This window comes from Lepidochelys olivacea (genome assembly GCF_965140295.1).
Source record: "Lepidochelys olivacea isolate rLepOli2 genome assembly, chromosome: 3".
Lineage (NCBI taxonomy): Eukaryota > Metazoa > Chordata > Testudines > Cheloniidae > Lepidochelys > Lepidochelys olivacea.
Genome location: NC_140413.1, coordinates 110,511,097 through 110,528,407, shown reverse-complemented (window position 1 = coordinate 110,528,407; position 17,311 = coordinate 110,511,097). Strand labels below are relative to the sequence as shown.

Here is a 17,311-nt window from a genome sequence, read left to right as displayed (position 1 = left end):
CACTGGATGAATCCGCCAAGGAAAGGTCAGCCTTCATCACCCATGTAGGGCTGTATGAATTTAATGTGCTCCCTTTCGGGCTGCGAAATGCACCTGCCACCTTCCTAAAAACTTGTAGATTGTCTCCTAGTGGGATTGGGAGAATCTGCAGTCACCTACCTTGACGACGTGGCCATCTTTTCTGATTCATGGGCAGAACACCTGGAGCACCTACAAAAAGTCTTTCGAGCGCATAAGGGAGGCAGGACTAACTGTTAAGGCTAAAAAGTGCCAAATAGGCCTAAACAGAGTGACTTACCTTGGACACCAGGTGGGTCAAGAAACTATCAACCCCCTACAGGCCAAAGTGGATGCTATCCAAAAGTGACCTGTCCCAAAGTCAAAAAACAGGTCCAATCCTTCTTAGCGTTGGCTGGATATTACAGGCGATTTGTACCACACTACAGCCAAATCACCACCCCACTGACAGACCTAACCAAAAAGAAACAGCCAAATACAGTTCAGTGGACTGAAGAGTGTCAGAAGACCTTTAACCAGCTTAAAGCGACACTCGTGTCTGACCTTGTGCTAAGGGCCCCAGACTTTGACAAACCGTTCCTAGTAACCACAGATGCGTCCGAGCGTGGTGTGGGAGCAGTTTTAATGCAAGGAGGACCGGATCAAGAATTCCATCCTGTCGTGTTTCTCAGCAAGAAACTGTCTGAGAGAGAAAGCCACTGGTCAATCAGCAAAAAGGAATGCTACGCCACTGTGTACACACTGGAAAAGCTACGCCCATATGTTTGGGGACAGCGTTTCCATCTATAAAGTGACCATGCTGCGCTGAAGTGGCTTCACACCATCAAGGACAATAACAAAAAAATTCTTCGGTGGAGTTTAGCTCTCCAAGATTTTGAAATACAACACATTTCAGGAGCGTCTAACAAGGTGATGACGCACTCTCCTGTGAAAGTTTCCCAGAATCAACTGGTTAAAATTGTCCTTGAAATGTGGAAAATATTGTTAGTTTCTATATAGTCAGTAGTGTATCTAAAGGTACATGTGTCTTATTAACTCTGTTTTCTCCTAGAGCTCCAGGAAGAAGTCACAGCCAGTGTGGAACTGGCTGTCCAACACGATCGGTGATTTGGGGAGGCATGTCAAATATAAAGGGAAGGGTAACAACTGTATAGTATACAGTACTATAAAATCCCTCCTGGCCAGAGGCACAAAATCCTTTTACCTGTAAAGGGCTAAGAAGCTCGGGTAACCTGGCTGGCACCTGACCAAAAGGACCAATAAGGGGACAAGATACTTTCAAATGTGGGGGGGGGAGGTTTTGGTCTGTCTGTCCTGCGTGCTTGCCGGACACAGATCAAGGAATCAAGCAATCCAACTCCATTAGAATTAGTAAGTACTAGCAAGGGAATGCGTTAGCTTATTTTTGTTTTCGCTTGTGTTTTTCTCTGTGCTGAGAGGAAGGTGTATTCCTGGTGTTCTTTTTGCAACTTTAAAGTTTGGCCCAGGGGGAAATACTCTGTTTTTGAATCTGATTACCCTGACAGATTTGGGAACTAATTTCATGGCAGGAACCATGGAAAGCCTTTGGGAAGCTCATGGGGTGAATCACTTGGTTGCAACCCCTTACCACCATCAAACAAATGGCCTGGTGGAGAAGTTTATTGGAACTTTGGGGGCCATGATACATAAATTCGTAAATGAGCACTCCAATGATTGGGACCTAATGTTGCAGCGGTTGCTCTTTGCCTACAGAGCTGTACCACTGCCCAGTTTAGGGTTTTAACCTCGCAGCCATACACAAGTTCAAATGGTGAAGGGGCCATTACAGTTGAAGGAGTAATGGGAGGGGTTTATGCCTTCTCCAGGAACTAACATTCTGGACTTTGTTGGCATAGCTGGTCTTCACCAGACGTGCTACAGAAGCACAGTTGTGTCAGTGCAGTGGCACCGATGTAGCACAATAGTGTTCCAAGGGTTCCCTCCTCCCCCAGATTTGAAAATATCTTGTCCCCTTATTGGTCCTTTTGGTCAGTTGCCAGCCAGGTTACCTGAGTTTCTTAACCTTTTACAGGTAAAAGGATTTTGTGCCTCTGGGCAGGAGGGATTTTACAGTACTGTATACAGGAAGGTTGTTACCTCTTCCCTTTATATTTATGACAAGTGTAAAAGAACAAAATGTCTCAGGTCATCCTGTCTTAATACCAATTGTGTGAAACTTGTTCCCTATTATAGATCCACTATGATTTTGTCCAGTTTAGTCTCAAAATGGGTCAGATGTTGAGGGCTCTAACGAACTACTCCCCTTGGGAAGTCACAGGGTACTAGATCTTGCTGTCAAAAACTTTTCTAGCTATTTAGTCTACATAACTTATTTTAGTTCATTCTAGTACTCTGAATTATTACCCCCTTATTGTACTAAATAATTTATATCTTTGGTTAGCGGTTACACTCTTCAAATATTTGGAAATGGCTACGTAACATCCCAACACTCAAATACTGGCAGAACTCTACATCTTTAAGACTTTTCATCTGTCTTTATAAAAAAATTCCTCTAGTCCCTGATCATTTTACACTCTTCTCTGATCTTCCTCCAATTTATCACTCTCTCTTTTGCTACAGACGCTCAAACCCCAACATAACATTTGACATGTGGATGGTTATCTCCCTGTCCCATGACATAATGCCTGTGTAAATGTAGCCCTAGTTGCCCTGGACTTTTATTTACCACCCCTCCACTGCCACACATACACCCCAAATCAAGTCTAATTTGATGTTAATAAATATTTGAAGTGTGACAGCAGATATTACTGTTTTCTAAATTTCTCCCTCCCATTGAGTATTTATGTTTCGAGTTATTTTTCCCCTACCTTCATTTTTCAAACTTCAATTTCATTTCAGGAAAAATGTGGACAAATTGGAGAAAGTCCAGAGAAGAGCAACAAAAATTATTAAAGGTCTAGAAAACATGACCTATGAGAGAAGGTTGAAAAAAATTGGGTTTCTTTGGTCTGGAAAAGAGAAGGCTGAGAAGGGACGTGATAACAGTTTTCAAGTACATGAAAGGCCGTTACAAGGAGGAGGGAGAAAAATTGTTCTTCTTAACCTCTGAAGATAGGACAAGAAGCAATGGGCTTAAATTGCAGCAAGGGAGGGTTAGGTTGGACAGTAGAAAAAGCTTCCTAAGTATCAGGGTGGTTATGCACTGGAATAAATTACCGAGGGAGGGGTGTGGAATCTCCATCATTGGAGATTAAGAGCAAGTTAGACAAACACCTGTCAGGAATGGTCTAGAGCAGTAATTCTCAAAGCCGGTCCACCGCTTGTTTAGGGAAAGCTCCTGGCGGGCCAGACCAGTTTACCTACCTGCCGCGTCCGCGGGTTCGGCCGATCGTGGCTCCCACTGACCGCAGTTCGCCACTTCAGGCCAACAGGGGCTGCGGGAAGGGTGGCCAGCACGTCCCTGGCCCGCGCCACTTCCCACAGTCCCCATTGGCCTGGAGCGGCGAACCGCAGCCAGTGGGAGCCGCGATCGGCCGAACCTGCAGACGCAGCAGGTAAACAAAGCAGTCCAGCCCGCCAGGGGCTTTCCCTGAACAAGCTTGAGAACCACTGGTCTAGACAGAGTCCTGCCATGAGTGCAGGGGACTGAATTAGAGGACCTCTCAAGGTCCCTTCCAGTCCTATGATTCATTTATATTTTTGCCTACATTTTTAATCTTTACTTGAGTTATTTCCCTGTTCTCAATTATGTTCAAAACTCCTTCTAATTTAGAATTAATGTGCTGTTTACCTCACCTCTAGATCATCAACTTAAAGTAACATTAACACCAACCAGACCTAAAGCAGACACTGATGGAACCACAGTAACCACAATGTCCTAACTAAATACACTGCAATTCATCATAAGCCTGTGTGTAATACACTTTAACCAGTTTTCAATCCATGCAAGACAGGGCTCATTCCAAAGCAATATCAATTATTTTTTCAGAATCAGACTGAGATATACAATATCAAATGTTTTGCTGAAATCCAAATGGATTGATTCCCTTGTTTTCCCTTCATCCACAAATTTAGTAATTCTAACAAATTCCAACAAAAAGCAATCAATTACTCTTTGGCAGTATCTATTTATAAACTCTTCTCATATTTTTCATCTGTTTTTCTATAGATTTTTAATTATTTTCTCTCTCAGTAATCCTTCCATTATTTTACTAGGGAGAGGAGAGACACATCAAGGACAGTCTCCAAGATGACTTACTTTCTTTGAAGATCAGTACTAATACGCTTTTTTCCAAGTCTTTCCCAATACCTCATTAAGTTTTCCATGACTTTTTAAACATAAATTATCAGTTCCTATATTGCATATAAACTGAGCCAGTTGAGCTGCAGATGTTCATATTTCCAAGTATTACATTGCCTGTTTTTTAATAGGATCTTTCAGACTTCATAGTTTTTTACATTTCTTTATTTTGCTTGTTGGAGACAGATTCCAGATAGGACTTCAGTGTTCATTTTTCAATAATCATTCATTTAATCCCACTCAATCTATTAGTTAATTTCTCTCTAGCAATCCTTTCCTCTCAATTCTTATAAATCCTTTAGTCTCACTAGCACTCCACCAACCTACTTTTATGGCTCTTAATTGTCCCATGTAAATCATTCCTCTTCGGGTTGCCTTCAATTTACAGTGAAGATTTTTTTTTAAAACAACCTTCAGATCTTTGAGTGGTACTTTATAAAAAGCATATTGGCCATTAATTGTTCTTTGCCTTCATTTCTTTTTAAAGATATTAATAGTGTGTTGCTTTTCAATCATCATACTTCCGTCAGGCTTCTTCCAGAAGGGCGGATCTTAATACTGCCTCTCATCAGATATTACTCACTTGATTTCTCAATTCCTCAAAATTCACTCTCATGAAATCTAATATCCTTACACTAGAACTTTCTTTAAATTCATTCCTTATTCAAATAGCTCATGTTTCCAAGGTTTGCTTTTGTTCTTATATTTGTCAATGTACATTTCTTTGGTGGCAGATCTTCGTAGATGGAAAATCTGAGTTCCATGGCTTGTTTGCAGGGCAAGTTGCTGAGCAGCAAGCCAGGGTGTGAATCTACAGCACACCAGCTTGCTGTTTGTCCCATGTGAACGCTGCTACAGCACAATAAAATTTCCAAATGCAGCAGCCACACTCTGGGACTTTCACTGTGCTGTTAATGCAACCAGCCAGCTCTGGGATTGTGATTACATTTACTCTCCCTTTAAGGGCTCTTCACACCAACAGAGTGATATAAAGCAGTATATCAGTAGTATAAATGAGAATTAGCTCCAGAGTTTCTACTATTGAGATAATAAATTTGCCTTATACATAGTTCAGGAATGCCTTTGATGATGTGCATATGGCTGTACTTGTCACTCATCAAATATTAAGCAGCTAAACAATGCCACAAGTACAGTTTTGACCACCCCAAGAGTTGCTTCAGGAAATTCTGGTTCTCTCTCTCCTTGTGCCCTTTAATTCTGCTATTGTTTCTCCTTTTTGCCCCCAATTGATTGCCACTACTTCATCAGCTTGAAAAGATGTCAATACTTTACCAAGTTCAGACCATTTAACTATTAAAGGTGAAATCCTGGTTCCACTGAAGTCAATGGAAAAACCTGTATTGACTTCAGTGGGCCACAATTTTACTCTAGCCTTTTGCCACAACAATCCCTATATTTTTTTTTTTGGCCTTATTCCCAGTCATGTTTTCCCAACTTCCATAAGACTGTAGCACTCTATACCTCAAAGCAACACCCATATTCACCCGTCATATAATTATGATATATTTCATACAAAGCATGCCATGTAAGATATCATATGAAAGGTCATAATCTGATTAAACAGATTGTTCTGTCAAAACATGTATTGCATTAGTGTGTATGTAGTTATGAGATTTTGCTGTGTGGTTGTTACTGAAATATGTTGTACATTTAAAGAGTCTCTACTGCTAGTTCCCCAGTGACAACAAAGGAGATGATCCACTCCTAGGAGAGTGTTAAGCGACCATCAATCAGCAGGGGAGTTATTAACAAGGGATTTACAATGCTGTAAGAGGACTGCACCAGCACCATACAATGGGGGATTGCTCAAAGCCCACCGGGACACGTCTGGACTAGTGTTTTCCAGGCACATGGACTGAGGATATACAATGGGGTGTGGCATCATACCTTTACCTTTTTCCTTCTCCACCAACGATGGAAGCAACAGGAACACTGGGAAGACAAAGATGAACTGAGGAAACAGACTGTGTATTAAAACTGTAACCTAGCTGCAACATCCATTGAGGTAATAACAACTGCTTGATCCAAATACTGCCTAGTCTAATAAGGTTTAAGATTTAGATTGTGTGCTTACCTTTTATTTTCTTTGGTAACTATCTCTGACCTTTTGTGCCAACCACTTATAATCACTTAAAATCTAGCATTCTGTGGTTAATAAATCTGTTTTATATTTTAGCTAAAACCCATGGGAAATCTCAGCTCAGTTTATAAAGGTTAGTGTGTGTCCTCTCCAATCAAGGGAGAGGTGGACTGGGTAATAAACTTACACTGGTCAGCCTTCTGATCAGGGCAAGACCGCACAGTTCTGGGGTATAAGGCTGGGAGCATTTGGCTGGTACCTTTTTCAGTGTGATTTGTGACTGGTTCAGGGAGCATTCATGCAATCTAGCTGGGCGTGGGACCTCACATGCTGTTGTACTCGGTGATAAAAGGGACTGGAGGGGTTTGGTGCTTGTCAGTAGCAAAGCATTGTGAGAGACAGCTCAGGCTGGAGAGTTAAGGGGGAACAGTGGTACCCCAGTTCCAGGTTTTACCCCGAGATCCCATCACAAAGTTGTTGCTACTTTCAATATTTGAGGACATCACCAATGTCACAGTGAAAGGTGACTCTGAGCTACCTTAGTGTTCATTATATTCAATATCTTCATACACGTTTTAGATAATGGCATTGAAAGTCTGCAGATGATACCAAACTGGGAGGGTTGCAAATTCAAAATGATCTTGACAAACTGGAGAAATGGTCTGAATTAAATAAGATGAAATTCAATAAGGACAAATGCGAACTACTACAATTAGGAAGGATCAATCAGCTACACAAATACAAAATGGGAAATTATTGCCCGGGAAGGAGTACTGCAGAAAAAAGATCTGGGGTTTACAGTAGATCACAAATTAAATGTAACACTGTCACAAAAAAAGTGATCATCATTCTAGGATGTATTAGCAGGAATATTGTAAGCAAAACACAAGTAGTAATTCTTCCACTCTACTCAACACTGATAAGGTTTCAACTGGAGTACTGTATCTAGTTTTGGGGACCACACTTCAGAAAAGATGTGGACAAATTGGAGAAAGTCTAGAGGAGAGAAACAACACTGATTAGAGGTCTAGAATATATGACCAAAGGAGGAAAGATTGAAATAAGTCGGTTTGTTTAGTCTGGAGAAGAAAACTGAGGGGTGACATGATAACACTCTTCAAGTATGTAAAAGGCTATTATAAAGAGAAGGGTGACAAAGCGTCCTCTTTAACCACTGAGGATAGGACAAGTAATAATGGGCTTATATTGCAGTAAGGGAGGTTTAGGTTAGACATTAGGGAAAAACTTCCTAACTATTAGGGTAGTTAAGCAAGGGAGTTTGTGGAATCGCCATTGTTGGAAGTTTTCAAGAACAGGTTAGAGAAACACCTGTCAGGGACTTAGTCCTGCCTCAGTGCAGGGGACTGGACTAGATGAACTATCAAGGTACTTTCAGTCCTACATTTCCATGATTCAAAACTTTTAACATCACTATGTCTTAGTATATTCACTAACAGTAGTGAAAATAAATAGCAGAAAAGGAGGAACAACATTTTTAAAATATGAATTTATACATATTTTATGTTTTAATTTTTTTGATGAGCACATTTTTTCAGAAGAATATTCTCTCATATACCAGCTCTTTCCAATTCTCTTTCAAATGGTCTGCATACATGCTAATAGTGTGTAGTAATTCTCCAACAACATAATACATATTTCAAAATGTTCGCTACATTTACCTGACTGAGCTATAAAACATTTTATCATTTTTGTTACAAGCATTCATAAAAGCTTTTTAATTTCATATAGTGTTTTCATAAGTAATGTTGCAGTTTTAGCTTTAGGGGAAAGATCACGTTTTATACCTTCTCATGAAGCAATTTTTCTAGTCTTCAGTGATAACCTCATCCACTCCCAAAATATCTGAAACCAGTTTGGACGTAACAGTAGAAAATGTGCTATTTGAATAATCTTGCATTGGATAATTGGTCTTTTAGGTTATTCCATCTCTTACTTCTGAATTCTATGACGCAATAAACTATTTAAAAAAAAGATTTCTGACAAATAAGGCAAAGTTAACCATTGAATGATGACATTCTAGTATGCTCTGGTACAACGTAACTGTTGTCCTGCTACACATACTAGTTATGTCCTCAAGTGATTTCAATGTACAAAAATAGTTATGTAGCAAGTTCAGTGGAGGATGATCATCAGAAAAAGAGTTAAGCATTCTTCATTGTCTTCGTGTCTTCCGATCATCTTCCAACATTCTAAATGTAGTTCAAGGAAGGGCTGAGTTTTGTTTCTGCTTTTAACAAATTTACAGCCTGAAGACTCTGAGTTTTAAGTTATTACTTTACCATGCTGCTAAATTAGAAGAAAAGCCATTCTGATTACAATTTGAGGATAATGCCTGTTTTTGTTTATGATGCTCTAATTAAATAAGCACCCTGTTTGTCTGAGCATTCATATTGCTGATGCTAATTTCTTTGCCATGGCTGACTTTCTCACTAACTTCAGAAGGGGCTTCTTTTACATGGAAAGTAATTAGTATTTGCTAGGTTATGCAATAAGAAAAAAAAACCAGTGAGGCACCAATCTGTTCATTCAATAAAGCATTCAGAACCCTAATAATGATTATGTAACTTCTCCTGCAGAATTTAACTGTTAACTCTATATTTCCACAAATATACAAGAGACGTATATACTGCATTTTTTCCAAAGGTTTGAGGAGGTGGAGATGACCACTTGAGTGTAAATAATGATTTCCTTAAAAGCTGTTTTCAATTTGTAATTTAATTCTCAGAAGCAAAAATGGTTCCATCATCAGTCTCAGATATCACTGCCTTACACTGACACCTGCTGGAAGTGGCTGGGTTTGTAAATATTTCCTTTTCTATCAGTAGCTGATTTAGCAGGGCAGGACAATTCAAACTCCAGTTTAAATCACCAGGCTATCCTTAAGAAAAACATACAATATATAATCACAAATTTCCCAGAGCCTACCATTCAGTCAGAAAATGTTTTAAGTAACAGCTTCTTTAAGATTTTTAGAATCCCTTAGGTAGATTTAAACTCAGAAAACTATATACATGGTTAGTTTCTAGACTTCCACTTAGGAGGTATTGTTTCATATTCTCTGTGTATATATAAAGTCTGCTGCAGTTTCCACGGTATGCATCCGATGAAGTGAGCTGTAGCTCACGAAAGCTCATGCTCAAATAAATTGGTTAGTCTCTAAGGTGCCACAAGTACTCCTTTTCTTTTTACTTAGTAGACAATTACTGCTGCTATTACCTCCCATCTATAGTATTCATTGATTACTAGCAAGTTGACAAACATTCTGTTACAAGGTAGTTTATCTACAAACATAAAAATGACTAAAAAGATGCTTTTATGTATTCATATTTACTAGTAATTTTTCAAAAGAGAGAATGAATGTTTTCTTCTCCATTCATAAAAAATTGCTTTATTTGCATTACAAATGTTCTTTACCAAAGCAAAGTATTCATTGTTAAAATGACAAACAAAAAGTACTGAAGCAGATATGCTTAAATAACTTGTATTTACACAACAAACTAGCTATTCTCAATTGTTCATTTCTGTGAACTGAAACACCACTTAGCTACATTATGTAAATAGGGGACAATTTCAAATGTATATACAAAGGGAGTACGATCATCCCAAAAAGTCAAAACTCTATCCATGCAAACTTACATTCTATTCAACTGGTCAAGTTTGGAAGTAATGAAAGAATATAAAGCATTTGGGCAATGCCTTTGTAGCTTATTTCACCTCCAAATTTCCCTCAACAGAAACTCTCTCACATTGATGCAAAACTTCATGATTAGCTAGCAGCATGCCATTTTCCAATCCAACAAAAAATGAACACTGAGAACTTTTCAGTTTACCTTCAGACATACATTGGTTTACACACCTCGTATGTAATTTGTGTGCATTTTCAATATGAAACAAAAAGGTTTAAAAACATCATAAGCACCAATTAACCAACAAATGGATTTCATGGTAATATCAAAATACCCTGTTTTTCTCATGGGCATGCACCTCTCCCAATATCTGTACTGTCAAAACTCATGAAAGAGAGAATTCACCTGTTAGGCTCCAATAACCCATGATAGCATCAGGCTATGTTAACTGCCTAAGAAATGGCTTCCAATATACAGCACAAACTTGCATTCAAAAGTCTCACATCCATGAAGTGACAATCCTTTTTAAAAAAAGCTGACTTCAAGTGGGCTGCTTAGGATATTTCCACAGCAACAAAGTTGTCCAGCTGTACCTGTGCAAGTTATGGAACAATACTACAGTCCTGCTGGAATCTGAACCTTCAGTCTCAAGGAATGAGATAATAGTTCTATTCAAACAAAAAGTTGTCAAATCTGTCAACATGATTTTCATCTAACTTTTTTTTTTAATTTTGTAGAACACTAAAAAAATTAGAATCAGAAAATAGAAGTGCTAACACTGTTTACTAACCTGCTGAAATCATATGCTTGTTTAAAGTTTGTTTCAACTCAAAACCAAACAAAAAATAGGAATTTAAGAAAGCTGAAGTATCCTGGATAATGACTAAATAGGAGTTGAAGAACTATAACATTTGCCAGAACATAACCATCATCCCTAAATAAATAAATAGACTTTTAGGGAAGGTAATTGAATATTAAGAGTTCCTTCACAGAAATCCTTAAATGTTATCCAAAAACATTTTATCAAAAAAAAAAAAACCACTTCAGCAAATGCATTTAAAACATATTTCACATTCTTGAATAACTCACATATATGTATGTACAACAGAATATAACAGGCTTTCAAAATTTACTTTCTAGGGTAGGATGCCTTCTATAGGATGCCCATCTTATTTGTTGGCTTTTTGAGATAAAAGTAAGGTCTACAGACTCTCAAAGGTCTGTTTTTTCCCATTTTTTACTCACCTTACAAAGCTTTTGGTAACGTGGAGAAGAAACTGCCATCCTCTGCAAGCAATGCAACAAGACCACAACTTTCTGCAGAGATGTTCTCACCACAGCCATCATTTTAAGTTTGCCACACTTCTGAAGACACCTCAGAATTTGCATTATAAATGAAGAGCAACTATGATTTCCTCCTGGTCACTGGACAATGATTTGCCAGCTCTCTGAGCATGCTCGCTTCCAGGATTGCTTTTGACAGCTACAAAGCTTTAAATGTCTCAAAGGCAAAGGAGGTTCATACAGCATAAGTTTCTCTCAATTGAAAACAAAAACCAAGAAAATAAAACCCTTTACAGATCCTCCTAGCTAGTATATGCTCAGCTCAGCATGCACAGAGAAAGAACGAAGTTGTTGAGCAGCCGAATGTCTGCTACCATACTGGAATGCACTAAACAGCAGAGAAGATTGTTAACTGAAACATTAAAGCTGCAGAAACAAAACAGAATTCCCTTAAGAAGACAGCTCCAACATATCCCAATAGTTCTTCCCTTACAGCTGTTTTATAGTGAGAGAGAGAGAGAAAGAGAGAGAAAAAGAGAGAACACGAACATGGCATTCACTCCCTCACTCGGGAGAACTGTGTTCTCGCTCTCAGACTAAATGCAGCTCTGGCAGAGCTGTGGAGTGAGTGAATAACAGACCATGTTATCAATCTTGAGAGAAGAGCAGAGGGACACCTGCCCTAATTATATCAGCCATATGTTAAGGGTTAATAAATCATATACAGGCACATCTCAAAGCTAGATTATTAATAAAAAAGGAAAGACTGCTGGGGACAAATCTCTTTCCTGTGAAAACTCTCCTAAAGCTAATTCATCCAAAGGGCTCCCAAACGAATAATTTCCACGCCAGTAAGCATGAATATTTTTAAGATGCCATTTCCAATTAGAACCTTTTCCTGAATGACTCATTAAGAAACGGAAAGAACAAGAGTGAGAATATGATTTTGGCAAACTGAACATTTCAAGTCACGATCACGATCCCTAGACAGGGTCTCCACTGCCTTGAATCCTCAGAGGCAACACTTTGATGTATATTCACCGTAAAGCAATATTATTTAAGCAAGCTATCTAACAGCAGAAATAAGACACAACAATGTGGGAATTTTTTTTATACCTATAACATACTCCAGGTGTAATCCAACCAACATACGTAGCCATATTACAGCACCACCACATCCAGCCGCGTCTTACTGCTTAGAGGGGTGAGTCAACCAAGACATTTTCTTTTCTATTAGAGGTGCTGCCAGAACAAACATCCAAAAACATCAACACAGCAGGAAGCAAAACAGCCAGAGTTTTAGATACACTGGACAACGTCACTGCCTCAAAACAGAGACAGATCCAACTTTGATTATAGCAGGTATGGCAGTCAATGCAAACTGGTAAAAAAAAAATTAGTGTTCTAGAAACCCATCAAAAAACAGTGCACAGTGAAGAAAGAACACCCAGTGAGCAAAGCCTTTTTGAATTATTTTTACATTCATGTGCATGGCTTCCACTATCATGGCATCCTAAAAATTCTCCAAATTAAGGGAGGGAAAAAAACACATTGCTGATGGTAACCACATTGCTGAAAGAACAGGAAAATGCACTTATACATATACACTTACACTTATACAACTACAATACATACCAAAACAGAACAGAAAAAAATATTAAATTAACATATTAATTAGAATGTTGGGTCTCAACCTGGGGTGTCAACCCCCCAAGGAGAGATACCAACAGGTCCAGGGGCTCTCGACTGCCTTTTCTTTCTTTATGAATAGATAGGAGAGCAGAGGAATGTCCAGAAACTATGGGAATTAAGAACATAAGAGCTTCCATACTGGATCAGACTACAGTCCACCTTGCCCACTGTCCTGACTCCTGCAGTGACCCATGACAGAGATTCAGGGGAGTATAAAGAACAGGACAACTATGGAGTGACCCAGCACTGTCTTTTACTCCCAGTTTATGGCAGTCAGAAGTTTAGGTTTTATCTGAGCAGGGGGTTGCATCCCTGCCGAGCCTGGCTAATAGCCATTGATGGACCTATTTCTCTATGAACCTACCTAGTTCTTTTTTTAACCCAGTTATGCTTTTCGCCATCTCAACATCCCCTAGCAATGAGTTCCACGGGTTAGTTTTCCATTACGTGAGGAAGTACTTCCTCTTGTTTGTACTCCACTTGCTGACTTAACATAGGGTGACCCCTGGTTCTTGTACTGTGTGAAAGGGTAATACTTCTCTATTCATTTTTTCACACCATTCATGATTTTACAGACCTCTTTCATATCCCTCATTAGTTGACTCTTTTCTAAGATGAACAGTCCTAATCTTTTTACTCTCTCCTTGTATGAAAGATGTTCCATAACCTCGATTATATTTGTTGCCCTTCTCTGAATCTTTACAAGTTCCACCATAACTTTTTTGAGATGGGGCAATCAGAACTGCACACAACATTCAAGTGTGGGTGTTCTATAGTCTGATATAGGGACATTATGGTATTTTCTATCCCTTTCCTAATAGTTCCTAACATAGTTAGCCTTTTTGACGGCTGCTGTTCATTGAGTGGATGTTTTCAGAGAACTATTCATGGTGATTCCAAGATCTCTTTCTTGGATGGTAACAGATAATTTAGAACCCATCACTGTATAATCATAATTGGGATTATTTTTTCCAATGTGCATTACTTTGCACTTAATGTTGAATTTCATATGCCATTCTGTCAAGTATCAAGGGATAGCCGTGTTAGTCTGTATCCACAAAAACAACAAGGAGTCCGGTGGCACGTTAAAGACTAACAGATATATTTGGGCATTAGCTTTCATGAGTAAAGCTTCTTCTTCAGATGCATGAAGAAGTGTTTTTTTACCCATGAAAGCTTATGCCCAAATAAATCTGTTAATTTATTAAATAAATAAATTAAATAAATAAATCTTTAATGTCATTCTGTTACTCAGTCACCCAGTTTTGTGAGATCCCTCTAACTCCTCACAGTCTGCTTTGGACTTAACTATCTTGAACAATTTTATATCATCTGCAAACTTCTCCACTTCAGCTTTCACCTATTTTTCCAGATTATAAATGAATATATGTTGAACAGCACTGATCTCAGTACAGATCCATAGGGGACCCCGCAGTTCACTTCTCTCCATTGTGAAAATGACCATTTGTTCCAATCCTTTGTTTCCCATCTTTCAACCAGTTACTGAACCATGGGAGGACCCTCCCTCTTCATCCCATGGCCACTTAGTTTCCTTAATAGCCTTTGATGATGAGAGAGCAAGTCAAAGGCTTTCTGAAAATCCAAGTACAACTATATTGACTGGATCACCCTTAGTCTTGCTGATTCCCTCAAAAAATTCTAATAGATTAGTGAGGCATGACTTCCCTTTATAAAAGCAGTGTTGACCTTCCCCCCCACCAATCATGTTTATCTGCTAGGTGTCTGATAATTCTGTTCTTGATTACAGTTTCTACCAATTTGTCACCCAGTGCTGAAGTTAGGCTCACTGGACAGTGATTTACAGGATCTCCTCTGAGGCCCTTTATAAAAATCAGAATTACGTTATGTACCCTCCAGTTATCTGGTACAGAGGCTGATTTCATTGTTAAATTGCAGAACTACTAACTATGGTATGTAACCTGAGTTCCTTCAGAACTCTGGGGGTGAATACCATCCATTCATGGGGACTTATTAGTGTTGAGTTTGTCAATTTGTCCTAAAACCTCTTCTACTGACACATCAATTTGGGACACTACTTCAGATTGGTTGCCCAAAGATAATCTCTCTGATGTAGGAATCTGCTCTGCAGTGAAGACCAAAGTATTAATTTAGCATTCCTGCAAGTACTCCTTTGTCATCTATTGGCCTCACTGTAGGGCAAGTTTTGTGCTTCTGATATACTTAAATCATTTTTTACTGTTAGTTTTTGCATCGTTAGCAAGTTGCTTCTCAAATTCCTTCTTGGCCTGCCTCATTATATTTTTATATTTTACTTGCCAGAGTTTCTGCTCCTTCCTATTTCCTGCATTAGGATTTGTCTTTCAAATTTTTAATATGCGCCTTTTTGGCTCTAATGACATCCATTAATCTGCTGTTTAGCTATGGTGGCATTCTTTTGGACCTTTTACCATCTTTTTTGATATGGGGTATACGTTTATATCCCAAATTAAAGGATTAAAACTTTTCTTTGTAACGTGGGGTGATAGCATACAAGAGATTTGAGCCACTGAATTAGGATATGAGATCTGGCACAGAATGAAGATGAGAATGGAGACTGCAACCAGTACTACATGCTCATTTTTAGACTGCAGCATTAGATATATTCTACAGAGCTAGAATACAATTTACCTGTTCACCTAGAAGATGCACACTTTTTTTTCCAATGTCTAGCCTGACTGGATAGCCAATGTCTAATTTCAGGTTTAGTTTGAAAATCTGAAAAAATTAATACAATTATGTATCTATTATTAATCTGCATATTATCCATGTGAAAGTCTCCATATATCTTTCTAGTGCATCAGTCAGCATGGTATGGAGGCACCAATTAAAATTAATATTAAGGCTCTGATGAATTCACAGAACCTCAGGTATTGCATAGCTTTGAAGTGACCACGTTATACATTGCTCAGTTTTAAATGTTTCAAGTGCTGGCGTACTCCCTTTCAGACAGAGCGATAAGCTTGAAGAAGATTCTACGTCCTTGCCTTGGTTCCCTGCGAAGCAATCGGTTCTCCCCCCTTCTGTATACTCCCTTTTCTGAGAAATAGACAGCATGTAGGAATATGAGAAAATTAAACACTTCCTGTCTTAACTTGCTTTTGTGTTTTTCCATTTCTTTATTCTCTGCTCGCACTCTCTCCCGATTTTATTCTTTTATCTCCACATTAAATATTATACATTTCTCTATCTTTGTAATTATTTTCTTTCCTCTTCCTGTTTGCTCTTCATTTTCCCATTACCAGGCTCTATCCCTAGCTCACTTCCCCTCTTCCAGGTCTCCTATGCATACATCCCCCTGCTTATACCTGTGCTAATGCTGGCTTGTTCTGCTGCACCCTGTGTTCGTGATGGGATAATCCCTTCTGCATGGAGTCTGTCTAGAGCCAGCCTTCTTCATTTAAGCAGATTCTTCTGCCCTACACCAGCCTCCTCTACCACAGCCTATGCATTGGATTGGATGGTCCCCCAACCATAAGTTCTTCCTCCTTGAACAATTTTAAAATAGATTTCCCAGCTGGCCTTTTGGTTTCCCACCTCATTCTCACCTCCTCATTTGACCGTCACTAATGAATCAACTATTCTACTCACCAAAATGGCCGCTCCTCAAACTCATCTTCACTAAACACTGACATTGCAAATATCATATGAGAGCAATTTCCCCTTCTCACCTATCACCACCTCACTTCCAGGGCATAGCCCACCTACAATTCCATCCAGTCTTTTTGTAATCTCACAGCCATCAGTACCCTTGATTTCCACACCATTCTCCATCCCCTTCTCTCTCTTCTCTCAGCTCCTCTGCCTCCATTCAGTCCTTCCCCCAAAGCAGAATTATAGCAACACATTCTACTCACTCCATTTTGACTCTTTTTCCCCTCTTATCCACCACAAAGTCTGTTCCTTCAACCCCCTACCCTGACTTACACTCAATATCTGATGCTGCCACTTCCCTTCCCATGCCACTGAACACTTCTGGACTTCCCATGGCAAAATAGATTTCTTCCACTGCAAATCTGCCCTCTCCTCTTTCAACTGTACCATTTTCTTTGTCACCCATTTCATCCAACACACGCAAGGAATTAGACCACCAATAATAACAAGGTTGATGACTAGTTAAGTTCATTTTATCTATTTTAAAAAACAAACAAAAAACTTACAAATGATTTGGAACCATCAAATTATGCAACAGCTAACCTGTCGGAATCTAGTCATGTTACTCTAGTCCTCTCTTCTGTTATTTGTTAAAACCTCACTTGTGTCTTGTTT

At 39.0% G+C, this 17,311-nt stretch overlaps 1 protein-coding gene across 3 annotated transcripts in view; it reads right to left on the bottom strand.

Annotated features, from left to right (window-relative positions):
* Positions 1 to 17,311, bottom strand: part of UTRN (utrophin) — a 583,727-nt gene that overhangs the window by 288,020 nt on the left and 278,396 nt on the right. Inside the window, exon 1 of one of the 3 annotated variants that reach the window (XM_084623226.1) lies at positions 11,294 to 11,591. The exons of the other annotated variants lie outside the window; for them this stretch is intronic. Coding sequence (XP_084479352.1) covers positions 11,294 to 11,437 — 144 coding nt within the window. The 5' untranslated portion in view covers positions 11,438 to 11,591. Of the gene's footprint in view, positions 1 to 11,293; positions 11,592 to 17,311 lie in introns of those variants that run through there. 3 annotated transcript variants of the gene reach the window in all.